A 22234-nucleotide genomic window follows, 5' to 3' on the forward strand; every position below is an offset into this window, starting at 1 on the left:
GAATAAGAAAAAACCTTTTGCTTTTCATTCTCAGTTGGTTTTTTGGTGCATAAACATATTCAAAGGTTGTTGCACAATTCTTATGTGAGTAGCAAATTCAGATTTTGGTTCTTATTATATACTAGAGCAATAGGTAAAAGATGTATAATAATACAAAAAACATTAATACAGGGTTTATAACTGTGTTACTCTTTTATGTGCTTTCATGCTGGCTGTAATTGTTAACTTGTATATGGCCAAATTTCCCACATTTTGCCATCTCTTTTTATAATCCTTGTAAATAGTCTTTATGTCATCTAATGTTGAAATAGCAAGCTATTCTTATGTTTGCTTTTACTTTAAGTGATCCCAACACCAAAAAAGAAAATTTGACAAAAATAAAGGTTGAAAACTAATACTGTGGGCTTATGTAATATCTTAATAGATCACCATCATTGACTATCTATTACTTTGGAATGCAATTTTGTGGCACTAATTTCACTGACTTTAAACTAATGAAATGAGAAGGAATTTTCTGCACTTCTGTGATACAATTCGACTCTCGATTTTATTAAGAAAAGACACATGCTTTAAGAACTTCTTTACAAGTCATTTGCTTGACAAAAATGTCTCTTCCTCCATTCCAACCCTCTTCCAACCCTTTTGTTAACGGGAAGGCAAACAGCCGATTTCAAAGGTAAAAAAAATAGTTTAAAATATTTTACCTTTGTGTGTTAAAATTTTCAAAACTGGCTTCATGAAGGTAACCGTTCCAATTTTGACGTATTCGAATTTTTGCAGCTGGCATAAATATTGCAAAAACTAATTTTTGCTGGGCAGTTTTTTTCATGGTCTTTTCCACTAATAAAACTTGCTGATCCTGCCACAGAACAATCTCAGTAAAAATTTTAAGAAAAGTTTTTTTTTGCATGGAAACGCTATAAATGAATTACCCTTTTTACTTCCACTTTTATTACCAGACTTGTCCCGGCTCCCCCATCCAATACAGACATCAGAGCTTTCCAGAAGGTCGAACGTGCCTGGACAATCCAGCCAACTATAAATGAATTACCGCTGAACATTTTTATTCACTTAAAAGCTCGTTGCAGAACTCAGAACATTCTGCTTTGATGATTTTAGGCACTAATACTAATTTTCTAGTTGCCATTGTGACCTGGGATTTGTCAAGCTTCTGCAGAGATGAATGCAAGATATTATATCTGTGCTAACAGTTTAATACTAAGGTGGCCCAGATAGGGAGTATGTTTTGGAGGCTTTTGTGAATGTCGGGGAAGATGAGAGCTCTCTCCTCAAGTTCCACTGAAGGGTGGGGAAGATGAAAATAGTCAAAACTTTGAGCCTACTTTGAGGAAAAATATCTGAGCAAATTAAAGAACTTCGGTATTTATACCTGATACTGTATGTGGACATTTAATAGAATTCAGTTGTATAATCTTGTTTTCTTTTCATTATCATAGAGGGTCTACAGAGTGTTGGTAAAGGTTTAGGAGCAAATGGATGTCCATTGCATCTATCTGGTAGGTTATATAATTTTATAGTTTTTACTTTCATCATTTGAAAAATACGGATGACATTCTTTTAAGAACCAGTATAAATTACCTAACATCTCATGTTATTTGTTTTGCAGTGCATAACCAGTAATTGCTGAATGAACTTTTTTCACAGAATTTTTGTTTAAAAAATTTCATTTATTATTATTTGTGTGTGTGTAGACTTCACTTCTAGTAACATTCTTGTATATATATTTTTGCAGCTGCTGCATCCGTTGGCGGTATTGGTGCGACTGGCTTGGGCGGCCAGTTAGGTGGACTCTCAGGGGTTGGAGCTGCTTCTGCCAACATGGGCTTAGTCCCAAACAATGCAATTGGAGCTGTATCCCCGGGAGCTGCAGGCATTGCTGGGCTCGGTGGTATCGGAATGGGTCTAGGAATTGGCGGATCTGCAGATAGAAATATTGCTGGAGGTATCGGCAGCGGCATGGGCCTCGGAGTCGGCAACCAGGGTCTTGGTCTTGGAAATGCAGGCGCAGGAGTCAATCCAAATCTTCTTGGCGGATATGGTGGGTCTGCTGGTTTGGGAAACTCTGGAATCGGTAGTGGATTAGGATCATCTCTCACTGGCATCGGATCTGGTCTATCTGTTGGAGCTAGCTCTGTTAACAGCAGCACTCTGGGTGGCTATGGTGACTATGACAGAAACTTCGACCGTGGAGATGATTATGGACGTGGTGTACGATCATCGGATACCATTGCCATCAGAAATGTATGTATTCTTTAGTTTTCAATCAAGTGCATATAGCATTGTTGTATTTAAAATCGTAATTCTTTGGATTTTATAAATACGAAATATATGTTGTCACTATGTTAGAATTCGATAACATTACAGTCATCCCTCTGTATTCTCTGGGCTGCAGGGTTTTTGTGGAAGAAGTATGGAGGGAGGTGTGTTCAGTGATTTTCAAGGTGATACTTTCTGGAAAGAATAACAATGTCGGTTGTTTCTTCTATATTCTAGTTAATTTGTACAGAGTGTAGTAACAAGGCTTCCTTTACCAATTTTTCTACTTGTGAAAAACATACCACAAATGGGGTCCATTTCATGGAAAGGATCCATTGCTTATTTAAACTTGCAAAGCCTTTGCTATGGTGCTCATAATGAACTTCTAATTCTCAGGATTTGCAAATTAAGCAATCATGGCTATAGTTTGTGACATATGCAATACATAACTTAGTTTTTAATATTGCACCTACAGAAAAACAGCACTTTCTACATGAGACACGTGGATGCAGGGAATATTGTAGCAGGTGTAGCTGCATCAATGGCTGATCAAATTTTTACATCCTTATTTCTTGATATATTCGACTGTAGACTCATTGATGCCGTAATGACGGGGAAACAGCAGCAATGAAGCAAATCTTAGTCATTAGTTCGAATTCTCTTTTAGAAACATTTAAATAATAGTTCTGTGTAAATATTTTCAGAAGCATCAGAAAAATCTTCGGGGGGGGGGGGGTTAAATGTTTACTTAATATGTACAATTTATATTTTTTGATATGAGTATTAGTATCTCAATAGTGGTTTACAAAACTGGGAAAAAGACTACAAATATGAAATCCGCAAATACCAAGGGCCGACTGTATTTTTCATCACTGAATCCAGGTGACTAAATGACTGACAATGTATCATGTTGTGCAGTTGATTTTGAACTGAGTTCATACACTTGTGCTCAGCTAATTTTTGATAGTTATATATAAGGTTTATTTTTCAAAAAATATGCAATATATAATCAATAACAAATTCCATTTTAGTTCTGAACAATCCGGTTGCATTGGCAAGTCTTTCATTTATTCATTAAAATGTTCATCATAATCTTCATGCCAAGAATTATGCAAATAAAAATTGCTGCTCCTTTCTTAAGGGTTCTTTTTTTATTATTGATGAAACCTAAATCTTACACCTCTTAAAATGATATTGATTCAAATGAATACAAATTTCTTCAAATATGAGATTCGGCCTGCATTTCTACTGGTTTCTTCACGTAATATCTGAATGATGCTGAGCATATTTTCAGTATTTGGTCATTGACTGTGCGCCATCACTTTTTTTTTTTAGTCCAGTGAGTTTATTAGCAGTTTTCTTTACAAGAGGTTTAAAATTTGTTATGGGTATCCTGATGACAAATGAAAGTTTCTCAGCCAAATGCTATATTAACTTAAGTAGTTTTGGATTTTCCATGTGGATTATTTACGGGACAAGCTTTTGCATTATTGTTCGTTGAGTCATATTTTTCGGTTTGTTAACTATTTTATAGAAAATGAGCGAAACTTCAGTGAGATTACATCTGTGTGTCTTTATCTTAGTGGATCAACAATATTTAAATATTTCAATTCCTGTACTCATGAGTTTTAAAAACTTTTTCTGAAGGAAATAAAATTCTGAGTGTTCAAAACTAATTTAGATATATTAATGTCTCCTGTGATTAGTTTTCAAAATGTTCAAGTTTCTTGACACCTTCAACTATTGTTACTATCGACTACAACCACAAGAAGTTATTAGCATCAACCTACAATCTTTTTAAATCGTGCCAATTTTTTTCAATGACTTGAATTTTGACTTTTTTTTATTTCAAGATCTTATCTCTTTTGCTGCAATATTTATCTCTCTCTTATTTTTTTAAATCTTTCCTGTCTGGAAATTGGAGATTAATTTTGTTATGTTTTGTTCTAGCTTCCTCCGTCTTGCACTTGGCAAGATATAAATGATCGTTTTCGTGGGATAGGTAATATTTTTGATATGTCATTTTTGTTATCCTCAGTGCATTTTCTTAGCTTTAGTTTGTATTTGCATCATTATGTCGACCAAAATATTACATTTTCCAATTCGGTGGAAATTTTATGCCGCAAACATAGGCCAGTTCTATACAATCTAATGAAATTTATTCGTATAATTTTCTCAAACTCTTTAGTAATGATGATTTTTTTTTCTCAAACTCCCTTTGTTAGGAGATCAGGGATTCTCAACCTCTTTTCAGGCATGTATTATCCTCTTACATCAATTTTTTTTCGAATTTTTCTATTCTGATAATTTGCATTACAATCAAATTTGTTGGTCTAGTTCACTTGTCTACTGTTTAATTTAAATTTTCTCATTCTCAAAACAATTACTAAAGACCAAAAATCAAGAGTTTATCTGAAAGTTGTGAAATATCTTGGCATTTTAAAACTTGGAATCAATTATCTTGTTTCCATTTGTATCACTGTCACAGTTTAAGAGCTTTATTCTAACACTTCGTTTTGGTCAGGATATTTAAGTTATCTAACAAGTCATTGAAGTCCCAAATCTTTATTGCATTTTGTATTTTTTTTAATATGGGGGGGGGGAATACATCAAGAATCATTAATACTTTTCCCCCCCCCCCCCCCCCCATGGTTACAGATGCTGGTTTTTAAGACACATCCATTCTTAATATTGTAACTGTTTTTCAGTGATGTGCAATTTAGTTTGGTAAAATTCAAGATTACCAAACTCGTGTTTGTTGAGAATCCCTGTTCTGGTTCCTCAAAGTGTGTTTAATGTTACAAGTTATCCAATTTTTGATTGGAAAATGCCATGTGAAACTCTAACTATAGTGCATTATATGTGTTCAGTGTACTGAGTTTCAACATTTATTGTTTGATTAATCACAGTACTTCGGAATGTGTTCGATTTAATTTTCTCAATGAGTTTCAGTGGGATCAATGACAGTATTTTCGAAAGTCGGAACAATTGCTTCTATGTGTATGGTAGTACGGAAGTTACAAAAATGTTCTCAACATTTCTTGGTTTCATAGCCCTGGCCAATTTCTATGGCTTATTCCTCTTTCTATTGAATGGCCTATTTTCAATTCAACATTTTAGAATACTTTCATTTAACAAACGTCATTAAATTTTATGAACCTATCCACAGTTGATTCTTCATTCTTCCTACACTTTCCTTTATTGACTATGCCAATATCTTTTATTATTCTCTTCCAATGCTACATTTGTGTTGTTGATAACTTGAATACTAATCTAACATCCTTTCTTCATTCTTGTTTTTGTGAATGAAGTAACTCTCAATTGGAACATCAAAGCTTAGAATTAGGAGGAAGAATAATTTTTATTTGAAAAGATTTTAATGAGGTTTTTTTTTAATCATTTTGAACATTTTATGATCAACTGTATAGTATGATTAAATGATCCCTACTATTGATTATAATGCATCAATAGTAGGGATTATATTGCATCAATAGTAGGGATTATATTTATAAGATATGTAGAAATTCTAATATCAGATTATAAGTTCCACACAGTATATGAAAACCTGATTTGCTGGGGCATGTACAAATCTGTTTAGAAATTAAACATTTGAAGATTTTTTTTTTTATCGTTTGGAACTTGCATGGTAATAACATAATTATCCTTTGGCTGCAAAAAAATCCGTCTGATTTTCAGTTTCATCTGTTTAGTTAAGAAAAAATTACTCAGCAATAATCTCTGTGAATTGCTGTGTATCATTTTTTTTAAAATCACATCACGCTTGTTTTATTAAAAATATCGCAGATGATTGAGCGGTTGTAAAGTGTTAGACATTCTGTATAGAACATCTTTTTTTCTCATCAACCAATTAAAAAATACTTTTTTCCTCATCAACCAATTTAAAAATATTGTTATAGTGTGTCCTAGTCCGTATAGATGGCACACCCTTGTCACAATGTTTTGTAGTGCACTTTCATCACGCTTTTTCTTGTGCACACTTTGTTTATATACGTTTAGTGTTTCATTTGTACTGCTGATACATAAACATGCAGTTGTACTTCTAGTTAATTATATATTAACGGATTGTTACCTTTTTAATGTGTTTTATATTCTGCCTATGTACAGCATCGGGATAAATAGTGGCCTGTGTGTGATTAAGATGTATGACTATAGAGTTGCGTCATACTGTATTATATGTGCGTGTCAGAAGTAAAAGGCACCCTGTCCATTTTCGTCAATATTGGGATAACTCTATTAATTTGTAGTACTTTTGTTACACTACACATAGGTATAAGACACTATCTTATTTCAATATATGTAAATTAGATATTCACAAAATAAAACAAGCAAGCTGTATAGAAAGACATGCTTTGAATGGCTCTCCTTTCTCTTTTCTGTCGTTGTGCCCTCTATTTCCAGCATACAGATGTGTATAAAATATTGAAGTTTGGTTGTAATTCGTCTGAAATATTGGTTTTTCTACATTATGTGAGGGAATGAATGTCCATGGAAATGAGTATAAACTCTGATAAATTGTGATGAACTGAATGTAGTTCATATATGAAAAAAAAAATTCCACCTGAGGATTACTAGATATAATCAACTTAAAATTAGCATTACCTCAATGAAGCACAGTAATTAAGCTCAAGAATAGCATCCTGAGTATTTGTAGAGAAAGATGTACTCCTCCTACACAAAGATCACAACAGGCAAATTGTTCAGTGAGGTGGCTAAAAAAAAATGCAATATAAAAATATTTATGTTGAAATATAATTGAAATACAGCAATTTGATATAAAAGCATGTATCTCAAAAATAATTATTAATATTTCATACATTGCCCATAAATATGCCTGTATTGATTATGGTTGTCTTATCTAAATATGGATAGCTTATCAACTTATCCCAATTTGTTAATCTTTTTAAATGTGTCGATTCTTAGAATTCCCCAGAGGTAAGCTGTTCCATTTATTGACAACGGGAAAAACTCCATGCAACACCCCAACCTGGTATTGTCCCTCACTAAACATTGCTGGTGTGCCTCCTTGTCGAAGCAGTTGATAAACAGTATATTAATTATAACACTCATGGTGAACGTTTTTAACACTTGGTCATATCCCTTCGACACCTGCATTCCGCCAATGTAATCATGTTTAAGAAATTTTTTCTTCATGGCTTAGGCCTTGTGTGCCAACAAAAGTATATGTAGCTCTTCGCTGCACCCCCCCCCCCTCCCTCCAACCAAGCCCATGTCCCTCTGTAGGTATGACCTCCAAAAGTTTACAACATACTTCAGTCAAAGACAAACTAAGTTTTGGAAAAGCTGAAGGACTTTAGGAGAACGTGAAGAGACCTAATTCAGAATGAAACTGAATGTTCAAACGTTTTAACTCAGGTTCCCGTATGCCGGACGAGTGCTTTGGCAACTAAGTTGAAACGGAATGTTCTCTTCCTTGCATACATATATATGTACAGTGCATCCATAATTAAAAGACCTATTTTAATGTAGCCTACAGACAAAGCCAGTCATCAGAAAATTGTGAAATTTTGCGGAGGACTTCATGATGTGACGGAAATTTGTTTCAGGTGAAAAAATAGTTGCACATGTTGCCACCAGAGGGCAACATGAAGAAATGACACATTTAGGCAAGCGTTTACAATTTTAACAATTCTTACTGCAACAAAACATGTTCCACATAATGCCATTTTCATGTGAAATCACAAGATGGCATGTTGTACAACTGACTGAAGTGTGTGCTGGGAAATGTTCAGCATGTGGCTTGAAATGCTGCCTTCAAGTTCAGGTAAAGTTCTTGGATTGTCATGACTTACCAGACGCTTCAAATGCCCCCAAAGCCAAAAATTACATGGATTCAGGTCCGGGGATCGGAGAGGCTATAGATTAGGGAAGTGCTGCTGATGACACGTTCTTCTGTAAAATGTGTTTTAAGGACATTCTTATCACACACTGCAATATGTGGAGGAGCTCTGTCTTGCATAAAGACAGCTGTGGAAGCTCTATCCTCTTCCACCTGAAATGAAACCTCCTCTACTGCGTCTATGGAAACAGGTTTTCTTCCTCTTCCAGGACAAACATCAATGATACTGTGGCTTCAAATTTCGTTATTATACTTTGAAGGTTTTTAACATTCATTGAACCTTTTCGAATGTTCTTCTTTGTCCGACATTTCTGTAGAGCAGTTACTACGGAATTGTGGTAAAACGATTTGACCAAGAAAGCGTGATCTCATAAACTTATTGTCCTTGTGAGCTGCAAACACATTGGGAAACAAGATATCCGAGAATGTTTCTAGGTTTTATAACAGCTGCTGCTTGACATCATATAAATTTACATGTTTACTACAGGTATTTAAAGTGAAACTCCCTTTGCTGACAACATGTGCAACTAATTTTTTCCCCGGAAACATATTCCCATCACTTAATAAAATCGTCCACAAAATTCCACTTTTCTGATCACTGGTTTCGTCTGTAGGCTACTTTAATATAGGGTCTTTTAATTATGGATGCCCTGTATACATACATGAACAGCAAGTTTTCATTCTACCTTATCTTAAATATTGAGTCTACCTGTCAGAAAAGGCCAAACAGTTTTTTCACTTTTCTTTCTTAGGAAATTTTAACTTCATAAGATTAGTTTGCTCGTATCCCAGACAAAATGTTATGGATAGACAATTACATGTAATTTTTTTTTTCTCGCGTACACCCAATTCCTTAGAAATTCTTAAGATAACTTTACGAGGTGCATGTTGATGGTAGTTAAAATCTGCTATAGTTGACCTCCAGATATGACTAGCTGGAGCTTGTCCCATCTTATAGTATGTTTTATTGGATTGGATTTTTATATCAAACTATATTTTCGGTTTTTAGAAGTTCTTACAGTAAGCAGTTCTTACTTTCAGCCGAAAACATCTTTTCTAATTGGAAGCGTGTGGAAATTCAGAAGTTATGTGAATTAATTACCCATTGGACAAAGATAAGAATGAACACCTTGTATGTAATAGAGGTTTAGTGATTAAATTTTTCATATTTTCTAGTTCCTTTACTTTAGGTTTTTTTTTTGGCAATATGATCAATAAAACTGATTACAACTGGGCAAAAAAATCACTATTTTCATAATTGTGCCACATTTTGTGTCTCTTCACATTTATGATATCGGTTATTAGGGTTCTAATTTTGTTTTTCAGAAAATTTTAGCTAACTCCAATGGCATCAACAGCATAAATTTTTTTCAGTAGCTTTTTTTCAGCATTGTAATTGAATTTTTGGCATTATTGTGAAATCAAAACCATTCCGCTTGTCTTTCCAGGGGACATACGGTTCACGGAGATGAAGGGACGGGGAATGGCTGTAGTTCGTTATGCCTCAGAGCGTGATGCATGTCGTGCTGTTGGTATCCTTTCTGCTGTGTATAATTAATCTTTTTGTCCTGTTACTATTCACACATAACTTTATTAGCATGCAAGGAATGAACGAATAAGGATTGACTGTTTCGTCAATTAATTTTTTTTTAATCTTCTGGTTTTGAAGAAAATGTGGTTGGTGAAATCTGGTTCAATACAAGTTAATCATACAAGTTAGTTTTTATTTTTGCTATATTTCAGAGGCATTCATTCATGAATACTACCTTATTTTGCTTGAGACTTTAATATCTCATCATTGAAATTTATGTTGAATGGTATTTTAATTTAGTTATAAAGTTTAGTTATTTTTTCTAGAATTGTGTGGGTAAAAAAAATAATCCTATTACAAATGGTTATAGCAAATAAAATTAAGCATAATTATCTTTTGGACTAATTAACATCAAATTAAACCATATCACGCTAAGAGTTTATCACATATTATATAAGAGCTTTGTTCTCTTCACATACCTAGTCTATTTCTGTTCATTGAGAACAGCAACTTCTTTCTCAAGCTGGGACACTGATGCATTGAAGTTTAATTTGATATATTGTTGACAATTATGAGCCAATTAGTTTCTTGACTTTGCCATACTATAGTCTGACCCATCCATTAATCCAGTACCTTAAAGTGGGCTTCATTCGAGCGTAGTATATCTTCCAGTAATCCAGCGCAACCCTGGTCTCTTAGTTGTTGGACTAGTGAGAGAATACTGTACATTGTTTACTATAACCATTTGTAATAGGATTATTATTTTTGATTTATCCTGTGTTTTGTGTGGCACTTGTTTTCAATTATTTATTTTCTTTAAATGCTCCAATTAATATCCTTGACTCCAATTTCCAGAGCTGATGCGTAATGTCCGTATTGATGGCCGTATTCTTGATGTCTCTTTGTATTGATTTTCCTTTTTTTTCTTTTCATCGAATTCACTTCTGATAGTCATCAATCGTTCAAGATTATTTTTTCCAGGTCTCTGATGTACAAGTTTGACTTTCATTATTGATGTCATTTGAAGATTTGGGTTTCTCTTCTGGAATGCTAGTGCTTCTTTCTCTACATAGTATTTGTGATTGTGGTTAATATAAATTAAAAATGAGAAACTTTCATTGACATTTATGGATACCTCATTGAATCTATTCACTTCCATTTTTTTTTCTTCGAATGTGTTTTGATTTGAATTCAATTTGAGATTATAAAACTTTTTTCCCCTGAGATGTTCCCCCCTTAAAGATTTAGCTGCAGTTTATAAATTTAGCATGTGTTTAGTTGTCCAACCTGATTTTTTTTCATGTCTTATTTTGCTTTTTTTTCATAATATTTGTGTTTTTTTTTCAAGCCTCTGTATATTGGTGACTTGTGCATTCCATGTTGTAGTTTCCACCTCATTTCACTTGTGCTATTTACTTAGTGTGTAATGATGACATTTACATTCAATAAAATTTCATCCTAAAAAGTTTTGTTTGTTCACTGGTGCTGCTATTCATGAGTTTTTTAAAAAAATGATTTGGTTTCAGTGGGTTCATGTGGTTTTTGAATTACAACTTTATATCTGTGATTGACATTTTTTTAGAATACTAAATGTTGGAAATTTTGTTCGAGAGACTGTTCTGATTATTTGAGAGGTAATCATTTCATTTTCTTCAAATTTTAAAAAACAATTAATTAAAAAAACCACGAATAAGTTTTCTCTCATATCTGAGATTATAGGTTTGGAGTCCAGCTTTCACTTGAACTTTGATTTTCTGTTCAGTATCAGCTCAATCAAAAGCTAGTAATATCTGTTGGACAGAAGCTATCAATATAAAATTAAAAAAATAATTTTGGATCTTATTGTACGATGACGTACCCATTTTGAAGTTTATTCAGAAAACTGCATAGATGAGAATTGTTTGCAGTTGATACCATTGAAGTATCTAAAAAAGATCTGTTCTACTAACTATAACCCTCATTTTATCCTAGTTACCAAAGGATTCAAAACCTTTTCTGCTTGTGATTATTTTTTATTTATAGCCTTGTGCATTCTTGAGACACCACCACTGCTATTCATCCAGTTAGGTTTTTTCCTTCTATCTATGCGAAATCACAGATGAGAAAAAGAAAGGAAAACATATTCGTAAATAAGAAGACTTAATTTCTTGAAATGCTTTTGTGTATTCAAAATTTTCAGGTTAATCTGAGATAAAAATAAGTTCATATTTTCAGAAACCCATTTTTGTTGGTTTCATTTTTTCATGTGTTTTGAAACACTGCTAGTGAAAATACTACTCTTTAATATTGTTATCAATATGTATCGATATATTTTGGTGACAAGCAAGCTTTTTTTTGGTACAAGATACTTACTGTTTTATATTTTTATACAAAAGGAAATTGTGAAAAATCATTCTGAACAATTTCAAGGACACATTTGGTTTGGTTCACATTTAATCAGATTTTAACATATTTCGTAACAAAAGTAAATTATTCTTTCAACTTTTTTAAATCTGAAAATGATTGATTTTATTTTTTGGATGATTATAGATATTGGGTTTTTGATGTCTTGATACAGTCGAACCCTTTTTGTAACACCCATCAATCCCAAAAAATTTTGGAGTTATATCAGATCATGGTCAGAATAGCATTTCAGAGAAGCTCCATTACATACATTCACGTGTTTATTATTAACTACGGTAACTCTGTGTTATGAGATGCTTAGTATAATACCAGATCTGCCAATCTCATAAGAAAAATCCTACTCTATCCATAAAAAAAACATAACGTGGCCCATTTTCTAATTTACTGAGGGAAAGCATGGGGGGTACACCATATTAAAAAATTAGATTATTCTCTCAAGAAGACAACAGATCAGTAAATAATTTGTTTGCTTGCATCTTTTGACATTTTTGTGCTGTTTTATTTAAAATGAAATAAGTTTCACTCACTGTGACACAGGCCCCTAATCACGTGAAAACAAAATTGACAATTCATTAGATGTTAGTGTTCAAAATTATCCAGTATTCAAAACTCAAAATTTGACATTCTAGTCACCTGAATGATTAATATTAATACAACTTTATATAATAGAATAATATTGCAACAGAATCAAAGTACAATTATATTTTGTTGAAAATTTCCAGAAATCCTGATGACTCGACTTTGAATAACTCGAGAATAAAAAAGTTATATTTCAGACATGGTAAAATTTTGACAATACTCAAATATTGAGAAAATGGTGTGTTATTATAAATATACCAAATTCGTGAATTATGAGCTCAATTTTTGACATTCATTTGGAAAATTTGGCCTGAATAAAAAAAAATGCTATGTAATTCATGAAACTATAGTTAGGATTGCATGTTAATTTTGGAAAAATATGGATCCATCAAATGGATGCTAAAGGATTCGGCCATCGCTCAGTCAGTATACTGTCTAATACAGAGGCAACTTGAAATATCATTCCTGCGTATAAGCTGCACCAGTAAAACTACGAAAACTCTCAGCTTTGTTCCACTCTTTCTCACCACTGGGAGTATGGAATTTTCTACAAGTTTCAACGGAGTGATGTTGACCAACAAAGACCCATCTACAATTTCTAATGCAACCTGTTTGTGACATAGGCAGGAAAATGTCAATATTAGCGATTCGTTAAAAAGTCATATTTTTAGACGCAAAAGCTTATAATTGTATTAACTTCTTGAAATCATAAAATATGATAAAATCCTAACAGTGGGCAGGTGTAGTATAACCTATTTCATACACATTCAATTTTAAGTTGAGAAAATTGTAAATGCTGTACAATATTTAAATATTTCTTCACATAAAACTTGACAAAAAGAACACTTACCTTTGAAATTATTTTAATTCTATATAAATTTATAGACACATTTTGTAAGTGCAAAAACTAAATATAACAAAGGGACATAATCGTGGTATTGTTTTTTTTTTTTGGTTAACATTGGCTTTGTAATCACAAATTTCCAGTTTTTCATATATTGAAAGAACTCCTTTTGATATGATTTGAATAGAGCAAATCAAGGGAGATGAGAGCACTTGAAATGTAACAATCTGTAAGTAACAACATGCACTGTTGAAAAACTTGCGAACTTGGCAACCTTGAATAAACTGGTGTAGTACGCTCATTATATTCTTTCCCTTATCAATAAATCTGTTTCTTTGAATATATATTTATTGGTTTTGGTCCCTTCACACATTCAGGTACTCAATGTGCTTTTCTAAGACCCCCCTGACCTCACCATTCTTTATTCTTCAAATCAAATCTTCAAAATTGTTATATTGACAGATAATAACTGTGAAATAAGTATAAATCCTCAACTTGTTGTGGGCAGAAAAGATGAAAATTCTTGAAAAATGACTGACTGTATACATCCAAACAATAGTTGGCGTTTTAACGAGTTGACGCTATAAACAATTTTTTTACATTATAATCTGTATATTGAAAATTTGGGGCATTAAGCAGGGTTGGTGCTATACCAGGGTTCGACTGTATATTGATATTCAATTTGAACAACCTCCGATTACTGATCTTCAGGAATATTTGAAATATTCTAGTCCAATTGATTTGTATTCTCGTATCTATTCCAGTACATTGGTCAGCCCAATATTAACAGTTAGGTTCATGGGAACTGTGACAGCTTGACCCCCGCTCATTTGCAAGTAAGTGGATAAGAAAATACTGGTAGACTAGAGTGGATATCATATTAGCGGGTTCCTGATTTCATTTTAATTATTTTTGTAGATTGTGTTGGAGGCATACAGATATTTTATACATTTATAACATTTCATGTATTTATAATTTTTTTATTTTAAACAACTTTGTTCCATTGTCTGTAAATTCACAAAACATTCGTTTATTTGTAATTTTCTTCGAAAAGTTTTGGTATTGAGAATACTCAATATATATAAGTATTGATATCACTTACATAGTATACTTCCATAAAATGAAAGTCTAATTAGAGATGTTAAAAAGAAATGTATAGCAATTCGATCTTTGTGGATAAACAGTACAGTTGTCCACAGCAAGCATAGCTTTACTTTTCTCACTTGAAAATGTTTTGATTTGGCTTTCTCAACCATCTTTATTCAGATGTCATCTATGCCTATCTGTTACTATCATAGTCCACAGCTATATATTTTTCTTCTTTCTTTGATTCTGAACCGCACAAAGTATGGGAAGTAATATTACCCTGTAGACCATAAGGGGAACATGACATGCATAACGTGCAGTTTCTAAAATTTAGTCATGATGATATAGACAAATTATATGATCATCTTTATGGGATTAGCCAATGTTCTCAAATTAATTCTTCCCAGTTGGTTTCCTATCAAAATTTGTTATATGCCAACCACAGGTATAGCAAATATTACTAGGGTAGTCAAGTTGTCACAGTTCCACTTTCAAAATGATCAAGGATTATAAAGATTTTTAAGTGTATTTAATAATTTCTCTACGGAATACAGTATTTCCCAATTCAACTCGGGTAATGATTCTTCAGCAATCTTTCTTTCTTAAGTACATTTTTTTCGAAGCAGCACCAGGTCTAAATTTTTCATGTAGTTAATTATGGAATTCAAGATGTTCTGTAATTTTTCAGTTTGAATTTATAAATATTCTAATTGTCTTAAAATTCATTTTTTTTAATTCTATAAAAGTTTGGGCTTTAAAAATTCAAATTTTCATCCATAATCGTATCTGCAGTTTTATGCAATTGATGGTTGATTAAAACACAATTTTAAAGTCTCTTTCAAATGACTGCTAAAAGACTTCTATCTGGTATTCAAACCTATACCAGAACCAAAGGTTTCTGTGTAAACCCCTTGACTATGAAGCAGCTTTATTGAAGAAAGTCATTCAAAAACTGAATTAAAATTCAAAATTATTTTTGTCATCAAAATATGGATGAACATTTCAAGGCAATTCCATTTAACTCTTTAATGGTGTAATAGTTGAAAATTTATTTCTTACACTTCAATAACTCTCCAATTACATCTAGATTTCCGCACTTGTTAATTGTGCAATTTTCGTTGCTGACCATGAAAACTGGGGTCTTCAAATCGAGAATTTGCATTTTCTTCAACTTTTGTAAATGAAAAATTTAAAAACAAATTAATCGAACTTGGTTTTGCTTCATATTATTCATAATACACAATTTCTTCAGGTGGTTTTACAAAATTCTAATCTATTGTATGGTACTTTAATCTATATTAAATGAATGCATTGGAACCTTTGTCAAAGAAACTTTCATATAATTAGAAAAAAAAATTCATTTCGAAAGCCAGTGATTCTATCTTATTGATCTTATTGCTGTAATGCAAGAAAGAATTTGCATCGGTTCAAGTACATGTCACCTGCTAATGTCACTGAATACTGTGGATATAAAATCATTGGCATTCTTCGGCTGTTATGAACTCAATCACATGTTTTGCTGTTAAATCTTTCATTTGAAATAACATTTCCGTATCAGGAGGTTTCTACATAAACATGTGAAATTAATGATCATATGCATGTTGTTCATTTGCTTGTGTTCATTATGGGATATATGATGGTATTACCTTAATATTGCATCACTCCATATATCACAATTAAATGAGTTTCATTTTGCCATGTATGTACAATTTTATTCTGGACTTCTTAGGAGCAAACTTTAAGGCAGAGACACTGAAGTATATTTTTATCACAATGACTATAATTTTTGGATGTTGCCAAATAATTTCAATCTCTTGTTTAGTATATTTCAAAGTTTCCTGCCGTAAATTCTCAATAACTTAAAAGTAACATCTTTAAGTTTAAAGTTCAACTAGTTTTATTATTCAAGCATGAAGGTGTGCAATGGAAGTTTCATCATTCAGTGCGATTGATAGTACAACATTAAATATTGGTAGATAATTGTTGGTGAGTATGCTGCCATAGAGAGTATGTCAGTCCAAATGTGTGAATATTATCTTTTTTAATCTCTCTATCAGATTAACAAGACATCTTTTACTCAGGCAACTTCATGTTTCAGTAGTGTCGATACATAAAATTGTTTATTGTAATGTGCCTTAGAGTTTGTTTTTGAAGTTAGGAATCACTCTGTACATATTTCAACTTGTGAAATGGTTTGGTTCAATTTCCAAATCTCATTCATATACAAAATTGATTTTTCCCAGTGCCAGTGTGAAAATTTCCAATTTTTATAATAAATTCAAATTCACTTTCATTTTTGGTACAATCAATTATAAATAACTTTTCTAGAACCATTTGTTTTGCTTAAAATTCAAGGTGGGTTTTGTGGTATTAAGTCCCTCCATAGGATGGCTCAATTTTTTTCTTGTCGGTTACATCGTATGTAATCTGAAAACTTCTTATTTCAAAATTGACTTTTATTCATTGACTGGTCGATCAGGCCACTTGAAGGTGCTCTACAAAATCTGAACCTTAGCATAGACAGAAAAGGTGAGTATGTTTTTGCATTTTATTCAGATTTTTAAAGTATCTTTGTACTAATAAAGATATGTGTATGTATGAATAGTGGTTGTCTTCTTTTATGCATTATTATAACACTTGCAAGAGAAAAATTTGTGAATACCCAGCAACTCATTCTAAATAAAATGAAGAATAGAGAAATATTCATTTGAAATATGTTGCGGTATACCAGTGTTTCCCAACCCTTTTAAAGCCATGCCCCACCAAAGCATCTCTGAAATCTGGATGTCTCCAGCTTCAAGGCCAGTGCCCGAGTGGCATAGTGGTAAGATGCTTGTCTACCACCGTGAAGGTTGTTGTCAGGGTCCCGGGTTCGAACCCAAGGGAGGATATCGATAAGATATTTTCCCTAACGAACTCGGGGCGACCACCGATAGACAGCGCCTTCACTTCCAACCCATCTCACTAATGGCAGTAAATTGCAATATAGCGATATGGCCAGAGTTGGTGTTTGGTGAAATAGCTTTAAGGCCATAACTGTTACTTTTGTCGGGAGAGGTAACCCCTTCCCTGTGGAAAAAATAATACATAATGTTTCGTAAGTAGGTCTGGATTTTTTCCCCTTCCTTTTCATAACCTGGTGCTTTGCCCCCCAAATCTCCAGTTTTATTTCTCCTCCCTCCATTACTTTGCTTCTCAAATAATTCGAAGGGTCCTGAAACAGACTTGGGGTCAGTGAGCTTGGATGAGAAAATAATTATTTCATTGCTTTTACATACAAAATATTTTGTAAAGGGGTATGTAGCCTTTTTATTGGTATGGGAGGAAGGGTCTGTGGACTTTTTTAGGCTGGGATTACGCTATAAAAGTTTTCTAAAATTCTTTCATAAAATTTGAAAAATTCAGCCAATAAGATTATTGGTTGCATTTGCTCAAATGTAACCTATGAGCTTTATTTTGTACTTCAAGTTTTATAAAAGGGATTTTATCAAACTTATGAAGTGTAATCTCGGCCTTACTGGCACAAATAGTCTGTGGAACACAAAATGTTAACCCCTGGTAAAACCCCTTTTAATAAAAAATATTGAAATATGAAGGGAAAAAAAAAATTTTTTCAATAAATATTAACTTTCAACTCGTGAAAAAGGTGGGGGGGGGGGGGCTCTGAGAAGTCGTTTAAAATTCCTTCTGAAAAAAACCTCATTCTCAAATTTATGTTGCGATTTACATCTTTTCTGAACAAGCGTTCTTAGTAATTGCAGCACAAAATTATAATTACTATATTCAGGGTTGTCAGATTTGCTGCCTGGGTAGAGATACCCATTCTCTCCTCTGCCTATTTTTTTAGCCTAAAAAGCCTGGGTTTTTTGGACAAAATGAAAAATAATTAGCAGTTCGGATTAGGTTTTTACAGCTGCCATTCAATTGATAAGATTCTCGTAGGGCTAAGCTGCTTGTATTTGAGAAACATCAAGTTGATATTCAAACTCAGGATGTCCCTTTAGTCCAAAAGAATCCCTAATTATAATGAGCCTTAATTTTTATAGATAAGATGTAATGCTTTAAAAGACTAAATTCACAGGAATTGTATTATCAATAATACAGATAGAAATAATTTGTACATATTAAATTTGATCGAAACGCTTCGGGATGACATTTTATCTGTAAGAATATCTAATTTTTTTTTCTACGTAAAAATAGTTTAGGAACTAAAATTTTAGTAACATTGATTCATTTTTAATTGAAAAAAAATTTTCTCTATATTTATCCTCATTAAAGTGATATTTTCAGGTTTTGGCTGAACAGATTATCATTAATTGATGTAGGGAGAACACATGGTGTGTAAGCCTATTAAATAGGGAAAATGGCAAAATTAAATGAAAAACAAATTTCATTTATCTAAAAGAAAAGAAACTCTATATAAAAGATATGAAATTTTTCTAAATTTAATGTAAAAAAAAGTTATAACCATTGTGTAGTATATTCAAGATTCTATTATGTGAGGGGCCATTTCACTTAGCATATACAGTGCATAAAATTTCATTTGTTTCATCCTTTTTTATTTTTAAGCTAAGTAAGAATTGCTATAAAGATTATTTTAATTGCAATTAGAGAAGTCTAATGTAAAATTGAAATAAATTCTATTTGTTTTTTTTTCTCATCAAGAATAGCTTAGAAGAATTGCTTGGTCTCTAACAAGACCAACCTTCACTAACATTGTCTTTGTTTTTTATGTGCATTATTATGATAAAATTAAATAATTCTGATTATTTATTAAATGAGTTCAGGCCCTATATTAGAGATAAATTGTTAAATTTGTATTCTGCCCTGTTTTTTTCATTTCATATACTTGAAGCAAATACTGATGCGTAGGTGTGCATATGAACATATGAAAGCACTTCATACCAAACAGTGTGTTCAATTTAATTACAAATATAATTAAAATTCACGTTTGGCTATTCATATTCAAATATAATAAAGAATGTACTAAACAGACACACACTTGCCAGATAATTTTATAATTTTGAAACACAGAAATTTAATTTCCCCCAAAAAAACCTGCCTGGACTTGACAGCCCTGACTGTATTAACCCCCCCCCCCCCCTAAATTAATTAGCATACAGACGGGGGAATCGCAGATTCCGGATAAATCTTCAATATCCAGACTTGCTCCTGCAAATCTTGACTAATGTTTGGTAATAAACGAATTCACTAGTGTAGATTATACGAGTTACATTACAGGCAGACCTCGATTTTCACACGGGTTCCTGAAAATGTGTGCAAATGTTGAATGTTCGAAAGTAGAGGGATGTAAAAAACAAAATTATACATGTATTTTAAAATATACATAATTAAATTACAAGATATACAGAAGACTGGATGTTATGAAGATATTTATTATTAGAGGTGTTTTTTCCTTCCTTAAAAAATTAACATCTCTAATAATAAATATCTTCACAACATCATCTTCTGTATATCTTGTATTAACAAGTGGAGAGCGACATTCATGTCATATATATATATAGCCATCTGGTGGCTCGTCGTCCATGAGCTATTAGCTGATCGGTTTCACCGCCCATTGCACGGTTCCGTTCGGCATATATACGCTCTAGCGAAGGAAAATCTCTATCTCCTCTGTAGCTTAGTGGTCAGAGCACTCGTCCGGCAATCGAGGGACCCGGGTTCGACTCCCGGTAGAGGCAGAGATGAGGTTTTTCCCTTCCTTAAAAAATTAACATCTCTAATAATAAATATCTTCACAACATTCATGTCATATAATTAAATTAATGAGGTGAATTGCTTTCAGCTGTTCTTTATACGGTTGCACCACGTTAGAATCTTCTTTTAATCTAGTCTTCCAATCTTCATGCAAACTAAGAGCCTTAGCTTGAATAACTGAAAAACTCAGATGGACATCGGTTTGATGTTCATCAATCCGTGATTACAAATACAACACAACAGGCAAAATGCCCAACGAGGTGGCTGAGAAAAAGATGCCCATTTCATCCATCACTATGCCGAATCTTTTGGAAACAACCTTTGAAGATATATTTCCACGATTTTCTGAACTTGTTCCTTAATTTTATTGTTTTTCAAAATTGAACATTATCGTAAATCTGTTTGTTGTACGAACGGCCGATTGAAGCAAAAGATTGTTTTCAGAACATCTAATTATTTCCATCTTTGTCTGAATCGTATGAAGTACAAATACAACGCCACAACAGGCAAAATGCCCAACGAGGTGACTGATAAAAAGATGCCCATAAAAATATGGATGTCATATGTTTCAAAAATACAGCAACCCAATTAAAAATGCAATTAACACAAATTATAAACAATATATGTTTAAGTTTGAGTCCCTGATTTCTTTTTGTTAATATCAACACTGTAGTTTCTCCGTTTCTCAATCACATTGATAAAGGCAAAATATATGAACATTTTAACAAATAAACTGACAAAACACAACGCATCGAGACACACTGTAACGTAAGACTAAATCCAATAAACATTCTGCCTGGCACCTGTGGCTCGGAAACCTAGTGGCGTCCAATGATTCCTAATATATCCACTAGATATAGCCTTATATACTTGTTCCAGTCTCCTTAATTTCGAGAAGACCACTACTCTAGGAGGCAATGTGTGAGTGAGTGCGATCTACCGCTCTCCGTGAGCGACTGCATGGAAGTGAACAATTTTTGCATTATCAACATAAATATTTAAAAAATTGAATTTTTAAAATGTGCGAAATAAAGAATTTTGTTCAAAATTCGAGGGCAGCCTATACATATTTACTTACTTAAAGATTTTAAAGGAAATGTTCGCTTTTATTTTTGTAGTCCTTGATCATGTGTGTAGGCTTGGAATAAGCATAGTGAAGAATTAAAGAAATGTATTTTGCAAAACATGATATAATTACAAGAGCGGTGCAATATTTTAAACTCAGAACGTGCATAAAAATATTCAAAATACGGTATCTGTATTTTGTATCTGATTGCAGGTAATTGAACTGAAACAATAAGCAAATGCCAAATTTTCATTAGCGTTGTCAAATTCTTCAGTGAAACATCTGCTACAGCAGGAAACTTTTTTTATTCTTATTCGTTTAGGTATTCAGCACTTGATGTTGATATCCTTCATTTGACAAGTATCGCGATCCTTATTGGACCACCTCATTCAGCGCGGTCTTAGGGCAGTGCGACTGGTGCAATTGAACCGGGCGCCGAAACACGTTAGGTATACATAACTAGAAAAATATGTTTAAAAGTATTTTTCTAGTAATGTATTTAAAAACTGTATGTATAAAAACTAACTTAAATATGTATTTAAAAACTAACTATAAAATATACACATGAAAAATGACAGATAACGAAAAAAATTAGAGGTTTGAGTGTATATACACTGCTGGCCACCCAAATTGCAACACCAAGAAAGACAATAGATATCGCAACAATATTTATTTTGTAGATAACATGTTGACCAAGCATCAAATGATTAAATTTATAGACTTCTGTGAAGTGTGGTTCCTGCCAAAATCAGTAGCCAGAGTAGCCGCCATTGTTGGAGATCACCGCTGCCACACGTCTCGGCATTGATTCAAAGAGACTTTGGATGTGTTCTTGGGGTACAGCAGACCAAG

At 32.9% G+C, this 22234-nt stretch overlaps 1 protein-coding gene across 6 annotated transcripts in view; it reads left to right on the forward strand.

Moving 5' to 3' along the window:
- The window catches only part of LOC149071590 (myelin expression factor 2-like), a 29325-nt gene extending 18170 nt beyond the window's left edge, over window positions 1-11155 (forward strand). For 2 of the 6 annotated variants that reach the window (XR_016194555.1, XR_016194554.1), the window contains exons 9-14: window positions 1458-1517; window positions 1754-2262; window positions 4228-4279; window positions 4503-4531; window positions 9604-9687; window positions 10542-11155. Coding sequence is in view for 2 of the 6 variants with exons in the window: in XM_089247679.1 (XP_089103805.1) it covers window positions 1458-1517; window positions 1754-2262; window positions 4228-4279; window positions 9604-9687; window positions 10542-10597 (761 nt within the window). In the remaining 4 variants the exon portion in view is untranslated. The remainder of the gene's footprint in view (window positions 1-1457; window positions 1518-1753; window positions 2263-4227; window positions 4280-4502; window positions 4532-9603; window positions 9688-10541) is intronic. The other 4 variants (XM_089247679.1, XM_089247680.1, XR_016194557.1 and 1 more) reach the window with 2 other exon arrangements.
- Window positions 11156-22234: the final 11079 nt, after the last annotated feature.

The sequence above is a fragment of the Pholcus phalangioides genome, unplaced genomic scaffold (genome assembly GCF_987345545.1).
Source record: "Pholcus phalangioides strain wild (caught in Gottingen) unplaced genomic scaffold, Ppha-v1.0 ptg000018l_1, whole genome shotgun sequence".
NCBI lineage: Eukaryota > Metazoa > Arthropoda > Arachnida > Araneae > Pholcidae > Pholcus > Pholcus phalangioides.